Raw genomic sequence first — 19,657 nt, 5'->3', positions numbered from 1 at the left:
CCGCGCGGCCCCGCCCCCCACGGCTCCGCCCCCGCCTGCCCCCGCCGGCACCGGGAACGGCACCGGGTAACGGAGCGGTACCAGGCACTGGGCGACAGCACCAGGTAATGGCACTGAGCGACTGCACTGCGCATCGGGTACCGGGCAACAGTGCCGGTACCGGGCACGGGATAATGGCATCAGGCAGTGGCACTGGGTGACGGTACCGGGCACGGGATAATGGCATCAGGCAGTGGCACTGGGTGACGGTACCGGGCACCGGCACAGGTTAATGCCACCAGTACCAGCACGAGGTAATGGCACAGGGCGTCATAAGGGAGTAGTGGCACTAGCACTAGAATTCAAAACAGCTTCAGGCTTCAACACCAGCAGCTCTGGCAGGACACAAACCAGCACCAGAATTTGGCAGTAAGTACCAGGGAAGCGCAAAGCAGCACCAAGACTTGGTTTTGGGAGCAGGAATGACCAAGTCAGTACCAGGTGGCCACAGACGTGGCTGCAGGGCTGCCTTGTGCTGACCCCGGGCCCTGGCTGCACGGTGCTCATTCCCACCACAGGCCTGGGTTGACACTTTGCAGCTACGTGCATGGCCAAGAACCCCAGTGCTGCCACAGCCTCAGGCACCTGCTGGGACAGAACACTGCATCCCTTCTTCCAAGCTGCCACATCCCCTGCGAGCTGTGAGGATACCCAAGGCACTGCCAGCTCCTCTGCAGTTGCTCAAACAGGAAAAGTTAACAGCGGCCATAATAAAACCCTCCTGAGGAGCTCTTGCACAGCTGGCACCCACAGCAGACTCCTCCTGGCAGCACTGGCACCCCAAGGCAGCGGGGTACCCCGGGTGACGGGCACCCCGGGTGCGGCTGCCGTGCGGTGATGGGCAGAGGCGGCGGCAGGAAGCAATACTGGGTGTGCTCGTTCTGCCCCAGCGCTTGCACCCACCGCATGGGATCTCCTGGGCTTTCACTTTCGCTACCAGCTCATCTTCTGTGGCCTGAAAAAACTCCGGAGGGAAATTCAGCAAACGCAGGTCCCTCTCCTGCTCTGGTAGGAGCACGGGTGACCCTTCCCCGGTGGGAGTCCAGGGAGGAGGGGCTCGTCTCTCCTCGTGCCAGCGCTGGAACAGGATCGCTCTCAGACAGCTGGTGCACCAGCAATTGCAAATCACTTGGCCTCTGTGTCAGAGCACAGCCCGAAATTCCCACCTCTCTACTGCTTTTATCTACTGCTCTTGTACTAAAGTCCTCCAGCTCCAGCTCGGGCTCCTCACTGCTTCTTCCAGCTCTGCACTTCCAAGAGATAAATACCTGTGGGCTGGGCAGGCACCAGCCCAGCACCTGCTCCGTGCAAACACCAGCCACAAAACGGTGCTTTCCAACTTGCCAGCCCCACTCTGTGCCTGGAGCAGCCTTGGTGAATGACTGAATGAGTGACTCCAGCCTGAACAGCCCCCAGCTCCCACTAAATGTTTTGCTGCCTGCGCTCACCCGCTTGGGAGAATCTCACTCACAAAGGCTGACACATCGCTGCTGAGCCGCTGCCAGCAGAGCCCTGGCTGCAGTTCCCAGTGCTCCTCTCACTCCAGACCTCACAGAGAGGTGAGCTGGGACTCTGGCACGCAGGGACAGGCACCCAACGTGAAGCCAGCAGCTCCCACACTGTCTGTGTTCAATGAGACAGAAGAAAAGGAGCGGAGAACGCAGCGCAGCGCCCTGGTGCCTGCCCACCCTGCTTGGCTGGGACGCTCTTGCTCTGGTGAGTTGCATCACGAGGACACGCAGCTTTCACAATCCCTGGCCCACATAACCCATTGGTGCAGGCAGCCAGGCGGGCACTGGCTGCTCAGGCCAGAGAATCAAGGTCACACACAATGTCTGTGGCTGCTGGGGCTCTGTCTGGGCACCACAGATCCAGGGGTATCTGGAGGATCCCAGGGACACAGCGCTCCCTGTGCCAGAGACCTGCAAAGCTACACGTGCTTGGGAGAGCTGGAAGATATACACAAAACACCCTCCATTCCCTCTCATTTCTCTCCTTTCTCCCTCCCCTTCTGCTATGAAGGGGGAAAAAAGGAAAAATAAATTAGTGTTGAGAGAGAAAGTGGAGAGTGCTCCATGCTGAGAGGGCAAATGGAATCCAATAAAGTCCAATCCAATCCAATCACAATTTGTTTTCACCAGGTCCCAAGGAAAACTCCGAGCTAACTGGTGGGGATGTTACCAGGAGAAATTCTTCCTTTCCAGAGGAAAAGAACAGAGGAACAGTGACTGCAGCAGTGATCGATGGAGAGGCTGCCCCTGGATCTGCCCTGGAACTGCCCCAGCTCCACTCCAGCGATGCCCCCAAGCGATCTTAGCTCTGCCCTGGCTCTCTTTGTGCTTCACATAGTCTCGGGAAGCCTCTGGGAAGGTGAGCATTATCCAGGCTGAGCCGCAGCTGGACGCATGGCCACCTCGCATGAGCTCAGCAGGATGCCGAATGACGCCGCGCATTCCGGGGACAGAGGGAGTCTGGAGCTTGGTAATGGACTTCCGAGAAAATTGCCTCTGTGTTTGGAGCAGGAGCGCAAAGAGTGCAGGCGGAACAGCCTTTCTCTCTAAGTGGCATCTCAAGGGTCTTAATTATTTCTCAGGAGTAGAAACATTTATTTAGGCGGCTCTGGAGAGGTCCTGACGCTTTTGGCTGCTGCCCTCCGGGTACATCCTGTATGCGAGGCTGCTCTGCAATCTTCCCTGCTGCTCCCGGGATGTGCGGAGTGCTGGGCTTGGGCAAAGCACAAACACCCAACCACGAGATGTGCAGAGTGCTGGGCTTGGGCAAAGCACAAACATCCAACCACGTCACCTGCAGGCAGGACACGGCCTCGGCTCCATCCCCTTCTGCTTACTGGGAAGCAGGACCACTCATGGGGGAGCCCAGCCCCATCCCATCCCTGCTTTGCATCCCTCACGCTCCCGGATCTCAAAACAAAACCCCGTTGTGATAATCCAGCCCAGCTAATGTGAAACAGATGAATCCCCACATTAGTCACAGATTCACATTTTCCCACAAAGGTCCCACTGGAGAGCCAATGTGGATGGGCCCTGCGGGGTTCCAGCCCTGGTGCTGGTGCAAGAGGCAGCCTGTGAAGAGTGAGGGGGACAGGGCAGCAGCACACAGACCCTGCCAGAACCCGGCCACCCATGGGCAGCACACGACTTGGAGCCATGGGCAGGGCCAAGTGGGGGCACCAGAGATGTTTGTCACTGGCACAGGCTCAGCCTGGTGGTGCCTAGTGCCAGGAGGAGGGGATGATCTGCTCCAGCAAAAACCGGAAATGACATTTTGTCCAAGGGGGAATTTCCACAGGAAACCTCTGCTTCCAGCCACTCGGATACGGCTGGGAACAACCCAGCAAACACTTGGCCTCAGCAGCCAAGCAGTGCCATTGCTTGTGCAAAGACTCCTTGTTTCCTCCAGAGTTCCTCCAGCTAGGAAAGAACATCCAGTTTCTGCTACTGAAACAGCCAGGACAGCGAGAGCCCAGCTGGGTCTGCAGAGGGCACCAGAACCCCCCATCAGCTCAGTGAGTATCTCTGCACCTGAGGGGGCAGGGGGGCCCTGCAGCACCCACAGCCCAGCTGGGACCAAGGGCACAATCATCTCATGCCCAGCCCAGTGCCAGGGCTGGCTGGGGGCATCAGGAGTGCACACACCGGGGCTGCACTTGTCTCCCACGCCACGCTGGTGCATCCCAGCATCCCTGCACATCCCCAAGCATCCCTGTCCTCTCCCTGCATCCCTGCTCTCCCTTGCAGAGCTCAGGTTGCCACAGTAACCGCTCAGTCCTGGCCGTTCCTGCCATCAACGTGCTGCCACAGGTCAGCCCAGTCCAGCAGCTGCACCAGGGCCAGGGCCCTTCACCCCATGTCGGGGTGAGCAGAGCCCTTGGTGCTGGTGCCACCACAGCCAGATGCTGCATTGTGAGCCAGGATGGGACACCCGTAGGGAAACAGGCAGGTTGTGTCTTCCTGGAACGGCTGGGAGGTGGTGTTTTTGGAGATCACACTGTGCTGGAACTCTGGGTCTGACCTCTGCCACATGTGGCAGTGGAAGCCACCACTGCTTGGCTCTGCTCTGCTGTGTATTTATCTGTGTGTGATGCAATATTTATTTGACTGTTGTGTTCTGAGCACTGGAAGCAGGGATTGGGATGGCTCTTGGCTTGGCCAGCAGTGGCATGTGCTCTGCAGCTCAGCACATGTTGCTGTGGGAAGAGCCTACCCAGCACCTGGGAGGGCAGAGACCTTCAGGCTGGTCCTTGGGCAGGTGGCAGCTGGGTTCCCAGGGATCTCTGCCTCCCAGCCCTCACTGCAGCCCTGCTCATTCAGCTGCTTGGCCCTGGGGATGGGGCTGAAGCCGCAGATAAACTGTGGCCTCTCTAATCCCTGTCTGCTGCCTTATTCCCAAGGACTGTCGATATTGCACAGCTCAGACACCCCAGGTACCAGCGGGACCCTGCACGAGCACGCCTGCTCTGGGCTGCCCGTGGTGCAGGGCTGCCCTGGCAGGTGGCTGCCCATCCCCACGGGGCCGCCCTGTGCCCGTCACGCAAGTGTCCGCATCCCAAGCGGATTATCTGCATTTGGAAACCCCTAATCCGTTTGCACGCTTGGCTCAGACACCGTCCCCACTCCTCCCCACTGTGCTGCGGCCCTGGGCAAGGAGCAAAGCCACCCCATGACCTCCTTTTGGAGCCACAAACAACCTCATGCCCCAGCACAGGCAGAAAACAAGGGCTGCAGGGCTGACTGGGGCAGGAGGAGGGGGACAGGATGTTGGCAAGTGTCCCTTGCCCCAGTTGCTGCTGGTGCTCCAGAGGTTTCTCCAGCACAGGCACCTCTGCTGGGCACTTTTTCCTGCTGCCCACCAGGCTCCAGGAGTTCCCAGCCTGCTGCACTGACAGCAGGAGCTCCGAGGTGGGAGCAGTGGCCCCTTGACCCCATCACTCAGGGCTGGCCCCTGGCTGAGCAGGGTAGGTGCCAAGAGGGATGCAGTGGGCCCAGGCAGATAAGGAACCCCTGATCTGCAGGAATAGGGAATGAGACACCACGTTCCTGACACCACATGGCTGTGGTAACCCCAGGGGTTGTGGATGGGTAAGAAAATTCCTTAGTCCTGGGTTCTCAACTCCATCCTACAGCTGCCAGGGCAGGAGAAGGGGATCCCTGCTGATGGGCTGGATCTCATTCCTTTGTGAGCTGCCCCCCACCTGCAGCACCCTAGGCTGCACTGCTGAGACAGGCAATGATCCAACACAGCTGCCTTGACAGCAGGAATGAGTTTGTGGGGCCTGGGCAGAACCCTGGTTTGGTTTGACAGTGAAATGGAGGGGTCCTGGAGTGGGGCTGGTTCCCAAAGCATGGACATGGTCAGCTCAGCCCTGAGCAGGATGCTCCAGGGCACACAGAGGGCAGAGAAGGCTCCAGTGCACCTCCAGCCCCTCAAATGATGCAGCACAGCCAGTTCCACATGACCTGCCTGAACAATCCCCCTAATCCTGCTCTGACAGAGAAATAATCTCTCCCTCTTGGCCTCATCAGAGAACAAACCCTGGAATGATCCTGCTCTCCATGGCATTGCAGAGGGCTAGGGGTGCCAGTGCTGGGGTGGGATCCACCAGGGTCCTGTGGCAAAGCGTGTCACTGTCCCCAGCCAGTGCTCCCAGCCTCACACACCCATCCAGCTGTGCCTTGCAGAGCCTGGCACCCACTGCCCCCAGCCCAGCCACCTCCACCCACAGCCCCTCGCCCTCCAGGGCAGAAGCACTCACAGGGGCCCCAGTGCAGCCCCAGACACCTCGGGCTGAGAGCAGCCAGAGCAGGGCCCCAGCGCAGCCGTGTCCTCCCACGCTGGCACCGGCATTTCCTTTACACAAGCAGAGGAGACCCAGGCGCGTCTCTGGGGCAGAGAAAGCAACCACGAGGCTGGGACAGGGCCATTGCCCCCTGCATGCCCCGGGGAGGGCCCCGCCGGCCCCGGGAAGGGGCAGCTGCCCACGCGTGCCGGGCAGGTGGCGGAGCCGCTCGCACCGAGCAAACCGCAGCCGCGGCACCGGGGCCGGATTGCGCAGAGGGAGGCCCCAGTTCCCGGAGCAGGGTCAGGCGGGTGCCGCAGGCAGAGCCAAGCTCACACCTCAGAGCACGTCGCTTCAGGGCCTTTATTTTGGAGAAAGTTAAAGCCTGTAGATACAGCAATAAAATATACAAAAAAATAAAATTTTTTACAGTATTGAATGCTGCCAGGGACTGCGGCTGGAGGCAGTGAGCGAGCAGAGGGGCAAAGGGCCCTCATCGCCCCTGAGCATCCCCAGGGCCAGCCACCGACCCCCTCCTGCTCCCACACAGCTTGGAGGGGCTTGCCCAGACCCCACAGCCATGGGGATCCTCCCCCCTGCCCTCTGGTTCCCTGCCCACTAGCTGGGAGGACTCAGAGGGAGCAGCTCTCCCACTGCCTCCCCCACCCCTCCACTGCTCATCCGTGTCTGTTTGCCCACTGCATGGAAAGGGCAGGAGGGCTCCCCCAGTTTTGTTAAATGCAGGACCACAACCACCAACCCTCCAAAAGTCAGGACATCTGCCCTTCACAACAGCCCTCTCACTGTCCTGCACTGCCCCACAGCAGGTTCCTCTCCTCACATCCACCTGTTCCCTTCAACTCTTGACTGTTCCCACCTTAACTGTGAGAGCCAACCTCCAACAGAAATGCCACATGAAGCCCCCAAGAAGCTGCAGACCCCATGCCTGGCACCTCACAACCCAGAGAGGAAGGGACAGGCCAGGTGCCCCACTGTCAGCCATGCTGGTTCCCCCAACTACCCAGGGTCCAACTGGTCTAACTCAGCACAGCAAGACCGTGCTCCCAGCACCAGCCTGGCCACAGGGAAGCCAGGACAGCCTCTGTGGCTTCACCCAGCTCCCAAAATGGGCCACAGCTGCAAATGCTGTTCACACACAGGTGCCATTACTGGGAAGCAGCACTGCCCTACCCCAGGCACACCAGCTCCAAAAGGAGCCTGGGCTGCCGGCATTGGCCAGACCATTGTGCCCAAAGCAGGAAGCTGGGGACAAAAACAAGCAGCTCCTGAACCCCTGGGCTCCCAGCAAACCCAGGCTGAGTCCAGCAGGGGCAGTGCCTGCTGAGTCCGGGGTGGGAGCACCTGGATACATCCACCTGCAGCTCCGAGCCCTGTACTGGTCATCCTGGCTAAAACCGGGCCAGGTGGGTGCAGAGAAGGGACTCACCCCAGCACCCTGCAAGCTCTAGGAGGTGCTGGGAGCAGCAGGGCAGACCCTACCACATGGCCAATCCCCTCTGCAATACCAGACTTGTAGGGTCTTGTGGGTTTGGGTGCAGGCAGTCAGGGCAGCAGCTTCCAGCAGCAGGACCAGGGCTGTGGAAGCATTTGTAGGAACTGTGGCTGCAATCGGAGGCAAATAGGCACTTGAATGAGCAAAAATAATAGAAAACTGTTATGGAAGGAAATAGAAAAAGGTTCATCCCCCTCCCCCAGAGATGAGCTGCACCACCCCAGAGAAGGACTGCGCTGCTGGGTTAAGTGAGGACCTGACCCATTCAGGGACCCTGGCCCCCAGCAGTTCCCGAGGGCGGGCCCGGAGCAGCTGCAGCCGAGTGGGACAAATCCGGGGCCGCGCTCTGGAGGAGGGAAGGCAGAGCCCGGGGAGGGCCCCGCGCGCCGGCGCAGCCCCTCACATGGGCGAGGACGCACACTCTGGGGTCAGCTCCATGTCGAAGGTCAGCGACTCTGCGGGCAGACACAGCCAGGGTTACGGGGCCCGTGCGGGGTGGCAGCCAGGGCCCCCTGGAGCCCCCCCCGACTCACCAAACTGCCCACCCGCGTTGCTCTCCGCGCCCTCGCTGCTGTTGCCGAACTGCATGAGCGAGTCCAGGGTGCGCGGGGACATGGGCAGGTCGATGGTGTTGCTGAAGGAGGTGCTGTCCGAGGGAGAAGAAGCACAGAAACCTCTGGAGTCAGGGCCTGGCCAGAGCTCTCTAATACCCCCTCTACCCGCTGAGGGGCCCCCGGGCACGGCCCAGCGGCCCCCAGAGCTCTCCAGAGGAAAGGGGCCCCGGAGGGGAAGAACAGGGCTGTGGTTTGGGCAGCAGCCGGAGCCTGGCTCAGCCCCCACCGTCACCCCAGGCTAGGAACCCCGCAGTAACTAAGCAAAGCTCAGATAGAGGTGGAAAGAAAGGAAGGAAACCTCTCCCTCAAGCAAGGCTGAGCGCACAAACACCCCCCAAGCACTGACAGACAGCTCCCAGGAACACTCACGGGGTGACACAGATGAACTTGGTCTTCAGGTACGGAGCAGCACCTGCAAGGAGGGAGAAGCTTCGTCATCAGCCACCCAAGGATGAATCCTTTCCTCCCCTGGAACACAGACAGTGCCCACCCTCTGCCCATAGCCAGTCCCACACTGTGGCTGTGCCCTCCAGGGATGGCACAAGGTCCTGGCTAGTGACAGCCACTGCTGTCCCCAGAGCCTCCCTGTGACAAAGGAGCCACAGAAAGTCAACGACTACCTGAGTCTGTGGCTTCCGAGTGCTCCTGGCTCTCGGAGCGGCAGTACTTCCCAAATGCCTCCTCCTTGGGGATGTCTGGGTACAGGTACACCAGAGGGGACACCAGGATGTTGGTGGCATCCATGATCTTGTAGCCCATGATGATCTCCGCAAAGGACATGTTGTTCAGCTGCTGCTTGGTGTAAGGCTCCACCGACTGGATCTGTGTCTTGCCTGTGCAAGGAAGGAGAATTTTGGCACAGAACAAAGGCAGGGCTGCCTTTCAGAAACTCCCAGAGCAGTAGGGACAAGATGGGCCTGGGGCTGTGTTTAGCCCTACCAGGCACACAGCAGACCACAGGGCAGGACTGGGACCTGACCGTGTTCAGTGCCATAGAAAACTGTGCCCATGGGCAGCACGTGGGCACAGACACCCAGAAGGCAAAGACCAGCTAAGGGCAGCCAGGCTCAGAAGTAACCCCTGCAGACAGCTTGTTGGGACAAGGACATGGGCACAGACACCCAGAAGGCAAAGATCAGCTAAGTAGGCAGCCAGGCTCAGAAGTAACCCCTGCAGACAGCTTGTTGGGACAAGGACAAGTGCTTATCAGAGCATCCAAGACCCCTCTGGAACCTGGAATGCCCAGCCAGGCACCCAGGTAGAGCTCGTACCACTGATGTCCTTCTCCACCCACGTGAAGGTGATGCCACCTTCCTTGCTGCTCTCACTGAAGCGCAGCAGAAAGGTCCCTGGGGGTTTGGTGCTCAGGATGGCTCGCTCCCGCTCCTTGCTGATGAACCCCATGATGTACCTGGGCAGGAGGAAGCAAGAACAACAAATGTGAGTCAGGGCACAGGAGCAGCAACTTCAGGATGTAAGTCCTGCCAGCTCTGCTCAACAGCAGAACTCAGCCTGGCCACTGACATTTTATGGATTCCCAGGTGAGTTTTCACTCTCAACCAGCAAAAAGTATCCCAGGACAGCACATCTGCACATGTACAAGGCACCCCATGCCATCAGGCTGGAACCTGTGGGATCCTTTCCAAGGCCCAGCCTAAGCTCAGGCTCTGGGCTGGCACTCACCCTTCATTCCACAGTGCCAGGATGTACTTCTTCACCAAGTCAATGATGTTGTCCAGCCAGACCCAGAAAGAGAAGCCTTTGCCAGCCATGTTCTCCTGAGGAAAAGGCAGAGAGGCTGCTAGTACAGCTTGGAAGAAGGGAACAGCCAAGGGAATGTGCTCAAGAAAGAGATGAAGTTCTACCTTGCAGAACTTGGCCCAGGTGATCTGACAGCCAGAGTAATTCACACCTGGTCCTGAAAGAGAAAAAAGAACACAACTGTTTAGAGTTGTCCTTCCAAAGAAACCATTTCCAGAGTTTGTGCCATTTGGGAGAAAACCAGCACCTGAAAACTACTCAGCCCAAAAGCTCTCAGACCAAACACAGGACCTCACTCTTGGATGACATGTACAGGTGGGGAATCACGCCAGGGGACAACAGGGATGGGGAAGACACCCTGCCACGTCACCCCACTCTTACCCAGCAGTTTCTCTGCCAGTGTGGTCAGCTGCTCGATGCTCAGACCGCGCTTCGTGGTGGAGGAGAACTGCCAGCTCAGCACCTCTGCCACCTGGTCCCAGGTCCCAATGGGTGGCTTGGTGAAGAAGTTCACGTTCTGCACGAGGGAACACACAGCCCTGAGTGGGACATGGGACAGGAGCAGGGCCAGGTATTGCCTCAGCCTCGCTTCCCAGCCTCAGTTTCCCTCTCTCATTGTGACACCCCCATCCTGACACTTTCCCTGCTGCCTTCCCACACCAGCCCTACCTTGGGGTTGTTGGTCAGCATGTTGTACCACAGGATGGATGCCCAGGCATTGGGCATCTGGCAGATGTTGGAGATGACCACCACAGGCAGCGAGTGGGTCTGCAAAGAGAGGATGTGACCATGGGTTGGGACAATTCCCAGGGCTCCACCAGGCCCGTGGCAGTGGAAGGCAGTGACCCATGCCTCACCTCCAGGTCAATCTTCAGCCCCTGGTGATACACCTCTGTCTCAAAAGTGATGAGGTGCAGCTCCTCAGTGACTATCAGCGAGGCCTGGGGCAGAAGGGAACACCATGAGCACCACAAGGCACCCACCCTCAGCCCAACATACGACCACCAGACCTGGCACAGCTGCTGGGGATGGCCTGGCAAGCTGCCAATGTGCCAGTTGGTGCTGGTGGACCCCCTGCTTCGGGACAGGGCTCCTGCATCCCCTCCCAGCTCAGCTGCCCCTGACACTCACATCACAGTTGGCTCGGCCTCCATTGCCACACCGCTGCTCCCGCAGGGTCTGCAGAGAGAGGGACAGGCTGCAGCAGCACCACAATGACACGTGGCTGTACAGGAGCAGCCCAGGAGCTCGTGGTACCCACCAGGTGTTTGAACTCTGCTGAGAGGCTGCCGTTGTTTGACTCCTCCATGTTCATGACCTTGGTGTTGGTCCCCAGGATGTTAAACTTCCGGGACCTGGGAAGAGGAAAGAGCGAGGCTGACAGGGCAGTCTTGGAGTGAATGTGTGGTAGGATGTTTGCCAGGAATAGAAAGGAATAAAAGCAGAAACAATAAGGACCAAAGCAAACAGTGCACTTACCCCCGAAGTGCTGCAACATCCCCGGAGTCCCTACAAAAGGGGGAAGAGACACCAGGTCATGGCAGTGGCCTTCCTACCCTGATGCAGACAAGCTGGTGTGTGATGCCAGCTGCATCCCAGCACAAGTCCCATGGGCCCCACAGGCCTTCCCCCATGTGGGGGTGAACCCTCAGGACTCAGTACCACCCTGCACCCTGCCCTTCAACTGAGAGCCACACTGGCCCTCATTGTGGAGATCAAGCCCAATCCAGGGGCAGCAGGAATCAGTCCCAACCCAGTAAGCCCACCCAGTGCCACTGGAAGGGAAGCACAGCACTCACTTGTCAATGCAGACTTTGATTTTCAGCTGGTAGTTCAGCTCTGGAAACTTGACCAACAACCTGCAAGAGTCAGCAGACACAGAGCATGAACATGCTGTGCACAGAAACTGCTCCTGTTCCACGGGGCACCTGGCACAGCCAGCAGTGTGGCCCAGCTCCTCTGGTGGCCCTGGGCACACCTTCACACAGGCCTGGGACATGTTAGCCCTGGCACCTGTCCCCAGAAGCAGGGAGGTGCTGGTAATCCCCTGAGCACCCTGAGGAGCTTGTTTGGGCTGCTGACAGCCCACACCAGGCTCTGAACAAACTCCCTCCACATCACTCTGGGACAGAAGCTGCCATGGAGGCACAGCTGGGAAAGGGAAAGGAAGCTCCAGGCAGAGCCTGGTGTCAAAGCAGCCTCCCTCCATGGAGGCTGGCAGGGAACACAGCCCAGGCTGAGCAGCAGCTGGCCAGGGATATGCTGATGCTTCCCACCCCCACAATGGGATTTACCAGAACCCAGCTGCCTCCAGGAACACGGCAGATCCCCAGCCAGCCCTGCTCTGAGTCATGCGGGCACCATTCCAGCCCACTGGGATCATCCCTCTGGGATCTATCCTGCTGGTACCCATCCCTTCCCAGCACCAGTGCTCCCCAGATATAAGCTAGGGGCTGCATCTTCAGAGAGTGCTGCCAGGCTGCCCTCCCTGCTCACCTGGGGGAGGTACCCACCTGACTTTGGTGGTGAACTGCACACCTGTCTTGATGACGAGGGGCCGGTCGGGGTGCATGGGCATGCAGGGCTGCCTCTCCACAACAAAAGCACTGCAGGAACAGCACAGAGACCACAGTCAGACCTCACTGCCCACCCTCCACCCACGGCCATGCAGCTCCTGCCTGCCTTCAGCACCTTTTCATCAGGTTCCTGAAGAGCTCCACAATCCGCTCCTCCAGCATGGGCCGGTGCTGGACGATTGGGTCACCCTTATAGGACACTTTTTGCTGCAGTTCTTCCAACTTCTTGATCTGCTGCCGGGTCTGTAGCTGTGATTCAGCGAGGGAGGTTATCCTAGGGGTGCAGGAGAACCAGCATTAGCCCTGGCTGCCAAGCCCACACTGTCCAGCCTGCAGAGCCCTCCTCTTCCCGTGCAAGAACACACTCTCCATACCAAGCCAGTCAAGAACTGAGTGCGTCTGTGGCTCCAAGGCCAGAGCATTTTTCTAGGCCACACATTACAAACAAAACCTGCACATGCCCAGGTGATTCCATGGCCAGAAACTTTCCAGCAGCCTCAGAATCCCCCAGGCATGGAGCTGGGGACAGTGGGACACCTTTCCAGCACCATCGTGGCTCAGTCCAAGCTGCAGGCTACGTTCACATGTGCAAGCATCAGAAACCATTTTGCAAGGACATTTCCAGAGACCAAGAACTCATTTCCACAGCAGGTGTATGAGTGCCACTGCTCTGGGCACAGACACAGTGCCAGGCAGCTCTCACCAGTTCTCCAGCCGGTCCAGGCAGATATTGGGTGGGCCACCAATGCAGGCAATCTGCTGTCGCCTCTTCCAGTCTGCCAGTTCCTCATCTGCCAGCATCTTCTGCACATATTCCATGGCTGACAGCAGCCCAGCCAGCTCGCTCACTATGCCCTGCCAAGAGAGAAAGCAGAACCTTCAGCACCCTGTGACTTCCCCCACGGACCCACAAGTTTCACATTCACAGGCAAGGAAGAAGTCACTCAGGGCTGTGCTTGCTGCACTGCTCCTGGTTCTGGCCATGCAGGAACTATCAAATTCCAACCCTGAAGAAGGGAGATCTGCACCCAGGGGAATCTGGAGGGGCAGCTGCCCCACTTACCCTGCGCATCTGGTCCAGTGCTGTCAGCATTTGCTCCAGCTGCTGCATCTTCTGCCGAGTCACTGACTGGTTGTTCCCGTTCAGGTCCTGCATGTCTGTGCAGAGATGAGAAGCTTCAGCTTCACACAGTGGATCTGCACACCTTCCCAAGTGCCACAACAACACAACACTTGCACAGCGAAGTGCAGGCACTCTACAGCCAAGCAGGAATCTGGCACAGCCTCCAAGCACCTCCTGCACCCACAGAGGCCAATCCCTCCCCACCCCACTGCTGTGCTTACAGCAAAGCTCAGTTCAGCTCCCTCAAGGGCAGCATCCTTGGCAGAAACAGAAGGCCAGGTTTATCCAATTGCCATGCAAATGCCCTGAGCCTGAGCACATTCCCTCTGGGAGTAGAGGTTGGAACACCTCTCCAGCAAGTTTCCTTGCAGGAACACACTGTGGTTTGCAGATGCTAATGAGCTGTCATTACCTCCTTGGCTCTTCAAAGTCTTGTAGTTAAAATCAAAGTCATCTTGGAGATTCTCCACCACTTTCATCTTCTGCTCCAAATCCTGGAAGGCAAGAAATGTGATTTCACTCACAGCACTCAAGAACTGTGGTGGGGAGAGCTGAAGGTGCCCAGGCAGACACATACCTGCACCCTCTTTCTGACATCCTGCAGGTGCTGCTCCAGCATCTGCTGCTTCTCTGTCACCACAGCTGCTGTTGGATGTGTTGCCTGTCCCCCTTGCTGCAGAGGGGACAAGAAGGGCATAAGGACAGGGCTGTAACCTGGGGATGCTCCCTTCCAGCCTGAGGAGGCTCTGCAGGGTCCTCAGCCCATCCCTAAAACACACTGGCAGCTGGCTGCTCACTTCAGCATCAGCTCCAGGGCAGCACAGGGTCAAGGAGAGGAGAGATGGAGATACCCAGCTCACCACACCCAGCCAGAACAGCCAGGCTGTGTCCTGGCTGTCAGGAATCAGGATGGAGATCCTGGGATACCTGACCACTGACCTGGGCTGCAGTGGCAGCTGTCTGGAGGAGCCGGGACTCTTCCCAGAGGCAGCGAGCCACGATGCGCGCTATTTCCATCGGCTTCTCCAAGTATCTGCTCTGTAAAGGGTCAAACACCCCAGGTCAGCAGGCCCTAGGATCTCCACATCCTTGAGAAGCTGTGGATGGTGAGCTGTGCCAAAGCATGGCTTGGACTCTCACCAGCTCCCCCAGCATGCTGGCAGCTCCCAGCTCACCTGCAGGAACTGCTTGATGCGGCGCAGGTTGTGCTGGTACAGGACGTTGGACTCCTGCAGAAAGCGGCTGTACTGCTGGTCGATCTCCCCCAGCAGGTTGTGGAACACCAGCGTGGCATGTGACTCCTTGCTGGCAGCATATGCCCTGTACAGGGGAGGGAGAGCCCTGAGTGCCTGGCATGGGGACCATGCAGGGGGGCTCTGCTCACACCCACCATCCCCTGTGCAACTTACAGAATCACTGAATCATTTAGGAAGGAAAAGAACTCTGAGTCCAGCTTGTGACTAATCACCATCTGGTCATGTAGACCAGGCAGACAGTGCACACCAGCACCTGATGTCTGTGAGCACATCCCACATGCCCATGGACAGGATCCCACAATCAATGTTGTAAGGGGGGCTCTGTGTCAGCCCCCCTTACAACAGAGGTCAGTGTTAGCCAGCCCTGGATGGGAACATCCTCCTGCTTCTCCTGGCCCAGGGTCTAACACAGTGCACAAAGTCCCACTCCATTCACACTCCTGCTTCCCTCGATGCCGCATGAGCCCCAGAGAGAGAGGCCAGTCCCATCGCCATGGGCCCAGGGAAAGTGACAGAGCTCCTCCAGCCCTCTTGAGTCCCTGCAGGTGGGAGTTATGAGCAAAGTCCCCTCAGTGGCATTTCAAAAAGCCTTACCAGTCCTGGCTTTCAATCCACGGGGCCAGGAACTGCCGGAGCTCCATGGGGAAGCTGTCGCTGTAGAGCTGGTGGAGCTGCTCCAGGTACCGCGTGTCGAGCTGCTGCAGCTGGTTCCACTGCGCCATCCTGGCCAGCTCCGGAGACCTGAGGGGTGGAAACACAGGTGGCTCAGAGCTGGCTGCTCCCTCCTGGACTCAGCTGTGACTGCTGCAACGCCCTGAAAAGGGTTCTTCTCTCTGACCACAACCAGAGACAGCCAGGGCATGAACCCAGGGCTCAGTGCTCCAGGACAGCTGGCACGGGCAGGCTGGCCACTGGCAACAGGTAGGAATGAGGCTTTAATTCGGTCTTGAAGGCAGCCCTGGTCAGCCCTGCTGGGAGGCAGGGAAGTGGCTGTGGAGCTTACAGTAACTGTGGAAGGCGGAGACTGCCAGGAAGCTACAGAAACAGGGAAGGAGCAATTTTCAAGTTCACGACTTGTATCAATAGAAATCAAGCTGACACTAACGAGGGGATTCCAGCTGTGCTGGCAAATGAAGGCACAGCTCTGCGTGACACCAGCAGTCACTTCCCTGCAGAAAGTGGTTTGCTTTTCCCAAAGGTCTCTGCACTGCGTGATACAGCATCACTACGTGGCCTCCTGCCCCGAGGGATTCTTTCCCCATTTGTCTGGGTGTGAAAAAAGGAAAGTGGAAACATTCTCTGTGGGTTGAGACACCAGGAGGGGACAAACATTGGCACTGCCATGGGAGTTAAGAGAGGTTTTTAGTACTTCACAGCACTGAACAGCCCCAAAGGCAGGAGCAGGACATTAACCTTGAACTACAACCTGCTGGTGCAATCCTCAGAGAAGTCCACATGAAACCTGCCTTCAATGGAGCAATGAGTGACCATGAGAGAGCAAGTGGCCATGCAAGACAACATGCAGACAACAGATTCCTACAGTCCTGGAGTCAGACCTGGCTGATGTGATGCTGCAGCCCAAGGGCTGGGCTGTGAGCTGTGGCCCAGCACAGCAGAGCCCCCATTCCACAGGGGGTTCAGCCCTTTGTGGCCAGTTCTCAGCTGCAGCAGCTCCGGGAATGAGCAGCTGCACGGCTCCAGCCCTTCCACTCAGTCCTGGAGGCCAATCCTGCTGCATGAGTGGTGCTGCTGCTGGGGGGGAAACCCAACAAGCACAGGCCAGGCCAGAGTGAAAGCCCACCAGCCCCGCAGGGGGTGCCCCGCCTGGCCGCTGAGCTCAGCGGCCGCTTCCTATTGCGCCATGCACCGGGGCGGGGGGGGCTGCACCGGCCCCTCCGGAAACTGCAGCAGCTGCAGCCCCAGCCCAGCTCCTGCCAGAGCCGTGTTTCCAGCCCTGAGGACAGTGCTGCAGCAGCATGGCACACGAGGTACCTGGGCAGCCCCCGCAGCGCCCGGTGCCAAGCTCACAGGCAGACCTGCCCACCCATCAGGCTGCAGAAACTGAACCAGATGCCACATCCGGAGCCATGGTCCAAGATGTTCCACCTGAAAGCCACAATCTCGGCATTTCAGAGTGCTGCTGGAGTCCCAGTCTGAGAGCACCAAAGCTCCCAGGCTGCCACACGGCAGCAGCACTTGGACAGGACTCAGCCACTTCCCACTGCCACAAACAGCTGCAGGACAAGCCAGCTTGCAGCACTAAACTCCAGCTCCTCCTGGCATCCACCCAAGGCACTCTGACATTCCTGGAGGAAAAGGTCCCAAAGACAGCAGTAACCACCACTGTGAGGGCAGAAACTCTGATCCTGGCAGCCCTGGAACACCATGAAGGAGCCTCTGCCTGGTCAGCCCCATCAACGAGAAGGCATGGCTAAAAATCTGAGGGTTGAACCTTTCTGATTCCGCTGGGCTTGCCCATCTCTGTGGTTTGCCACTCCTCCATCTCTGGAATGGAGCCAGAGAGCAGCCAGCATGGCCAGGACCAACACACATGATGCAAGCTCATGGGTAAACATGCTGTCCAGAGCTCAGAGCAGAGCTGCTAAAAGTAGATCAAGAGCTAAAGTTCATCTTTCTTTATCTTCCTGCAAGGGCAGAGCACAAGAGTCAGACCCAGCTGCATGGTGTGAACTGCAGCCTCTGGGACCACTCTGCACACTCCAACCACCCCACTCAAAACAGGGCTGCCCTGGAAGCAACCCTGCAACTGCTTTCTGCCTGCCTTCTCACCTCTGGGCCACCTGGGAACACCCTGCACGTGTGCCCCTACAGCAAGCAGAGAGCCCTAGGGCAACGTGTATGGGGGAATGACTGGAAAGGGCCTTGGAAGGACCCTGGGACTCCATGTCCCCTGCAGAGACACGAGAAGGATGAAGCTCAATCACTGACAGCATTGCACAGGCCACATCATCAGGGTGCCATCACAGGGTCATGACAGATGCCATCAACAACACTTCACAGAGTCCCTGCACCAGCAGCAGCACCTCGCTGCCCCCTCTTCCACACAACCACCAACAGCCCGATGGAAAACTGCTCCACACGGCAGCCAGTCGCTCTGGCAGCACGAGAGCCAGTTTGGAAAGGCTGCTGGAAGAATTTGGCTCTGCTTCTCTGGAGCAATTTCAAAGCCAGCCTCGGAGGTGGAAAACAGTGATGCAGAGATTTGCAGCAGGAGGAGAGAGATGGCTCTGGGCAACCTCAGAACCACAGCACGAGTTCTGATCACCCCACCGGCCTGCTGTTCCTCATCACAGCTCTCAAGGGCCATCCCAGCTGAACTCCCACTGCAGCAGCTGTGACACTGCCACCATCCACCGCAGGGCAGGGGACACCCAGCCCACACCCCTCCTGTGCTCTGCCACTGCTCCAACAGACGGAGCAGGCTGGGGGAGTGGCAGTGACAGGGTGGAAGCGGGGCCTGCCCCCGACGTGCAGCCAGGCAGGGCCGGTCCCTGCAGGTGCAGAGGGGCGGCCCGGGCCAGCCCAGCCTCGCAGTCCCGCGGCTGTGTCCCACGGCCCGGGCGACAGGAGCCACCCCCGCCCGGGCAGCGCAGTGCCCGCCTGCAGGAGCGCTGGGCAGCGCTGCCAGCCCCCGCAGAGCTCTGCCGAGCTGCGGGACCGATGCCGTGACACCCGGCACCCACGGGGACCGTCACCGGGGCGAGGCCCGCTCCGGGCAGCCGGCGTGTGACAGCCCCGAGCTCGCAGCCCCGCAGAGCCCAGCCGGCTCCCTCAGCCCCGGTGTGCCGAGCCCCCTTTCGGCTCCCAGCGCCGGGACCAGCCGCACCAGCCTCGCTCCGCACGGGACCCCCGAGGCCGCGTCAGCCTCGGCCCAGCCCCGGTCAGCCGGCCGGGCCGCACCTCCCCCGGCCCTGCCGGTCCCGACCCTTTTCGCTCTCCGAGAAGCCGGTTCGGGCTCTGTCCCCGTGCGGTGCCAGCCCGGAAGACCGACCCGGGCAGCAGAGACCGACCCCGCTCCGCACTGCGCCTCGGCCCTCCAGTGACAGGGAGCCGGGACAGGCCCCCCCGCGCTACCGGCCCCGCTCCCGCCCCGGCCCCAAACCGGCCCGGGGGACACCGGCTCCCGGCGACGAGCAGCGCCCGCGCGCCTCCCGCGCTCACCGGCGGTCCCGGCGGGCGGGGCGGCGGCTCCCGGTGACGGCGGCGATCGCGTCCGGCTGCGCCGAGGAACCGGACCTCCTGCGCCACGACCCCACCCCGTCGTGACGTCACCATGCTACTGCCAATGGCGACTCCTTGCTCCTGCGGCCCCGCCCCGGCGGGCCTCCGACAGCCAATCAGCGCGGTCGTTGCGTGGTGCGTCACGGCGCGCGGAGAGCAGGCTGCCCCCCCGGCTATTCCCGGATGGCACCGCCTCCCGCCGCAGGGCGTCGCTAAACAGAGGCGGTGCAGGCGGCCGGGGGGGGGCGGCTGCCGGGAACAGCCGTGCGGGAAACCCAGCTGAGTTCCGGGCAGCGCCGTGACGTCACGCGGTCGCCGCCGCCGCCGCCGCAGCCTCTTAAAGGGGCCGCTTCGCGCCGGGCGGGCCCGTGCGCCGTGCTGGGAGCAGCGCCCCCGCGTGGGGAAAGGGGGATGGATCCCTGTGGGCTGTGGGGGTTGATCCCATAGACTGTGGGGATCAATCCCCCATAGGATTGTGGGGATCATTCCTGTGGGGCTGTGGGGATCATCCCTGTAGGGATCGATCCCATAGGACTGTGGGGATCATCTCCATGGGGCTGTGGGGATCGATCCCTGTGGGGCTGTGGGGATCAGAAAGGGGGATCGGGCCCGTGGGGCAAACGGGGATGGATCCCTGTGGGCTGTGGGGGTCGATCCTGTAGGGCTGTGGGGGTTGATCCCATAGACTGTGGGGATCAATCCCCCATAGGATTGTGGGGATCATTCCTGTGGGGCT

General features: G+C 59.6%; 1 protein-coding gene across 2 annotated transcripts; it reads right to left on the bottom strand.

Moving 5' to 3' along the window:
• Window positions 1-6,185: 6,185 nt before the first annotated feature.
• On the bottom strand, window positions 6,186-18,995 carry STAT3 (signal transducer and activator of transcription 3). Of its 2 annotated transcripts, none has more exons than XM_041462918.1 (24): window positions 18,862-18,995; window positions 15,274-15,420; window positions 14,599-14,743; window positions 14,363-14,461; window positions 14,001-14,096; window positions 13,836-13,917; window positions 13,364-13,458; window positions 13,004-13,155; window positions 12,416-12,574; window positions 12,238-12,330; window positions 11,524-11,583; window positions 11,204-11,233; window positions 10,986-11,079; window positions 10,856-10,903; window positions 10,582-10,665; window positions 10,394-10,492; window positions 10,106-10,241; window positions 9,829-9,881; window positions 9,647-9,741; window positions 9,235-9,374; window positions 8,581-8,796; window positions 8,333-8,375; window positions 7,883-7,995; window positions 6,186-7,804 (listed from the first exon to the last, which is right to left on the bottom strand). In XM_041462918.1, exons 2-24 carry the CDS (start codon window positions 15,399-15,401, stop codon window positions 7,749-7,751), a joined length of 2,316 nt encoding a protein of 771 aa, XP_041318852.1. In that variant the 5' UTR covers window positions 15,402-15,420; window positions 18,862-18,995; the 3' UTR covers window positions 6,186-7,748. The 2 variants fall into 2 exon arrangements, with proteins under 2 accessions (XP_041318852.1, XP_041318853.1); XM_041462919.1 differs by having other exon boundaries at window positions 8,584-8,796.
• Between the last annotated feature and the right edge of the window lie 662 nt (window positions 18,996-19,657).

The sequence above is a fragment of the Pyrgilauda ruficollis genome, unplaced genomic scaffold (genome assembly GCF_017590135.1).
Source record: "Pyrgilauda ruficollis isolate IOZ18807 unplaced genomic scaffold, ASM1759013v1 scaffold161, whole genome shotgun sequence".
Classification (NCBI taxonomy): domain Eukaryota; kingdom Metazoa; phylum Chordata; class Aves; order Passeriformes; family Passeridae; genus Pyrgilauda; species Pyrgilauda ruficollis.
This window is presented reverse-complemented; position numbering and strand designations above follow the sequence as displayed.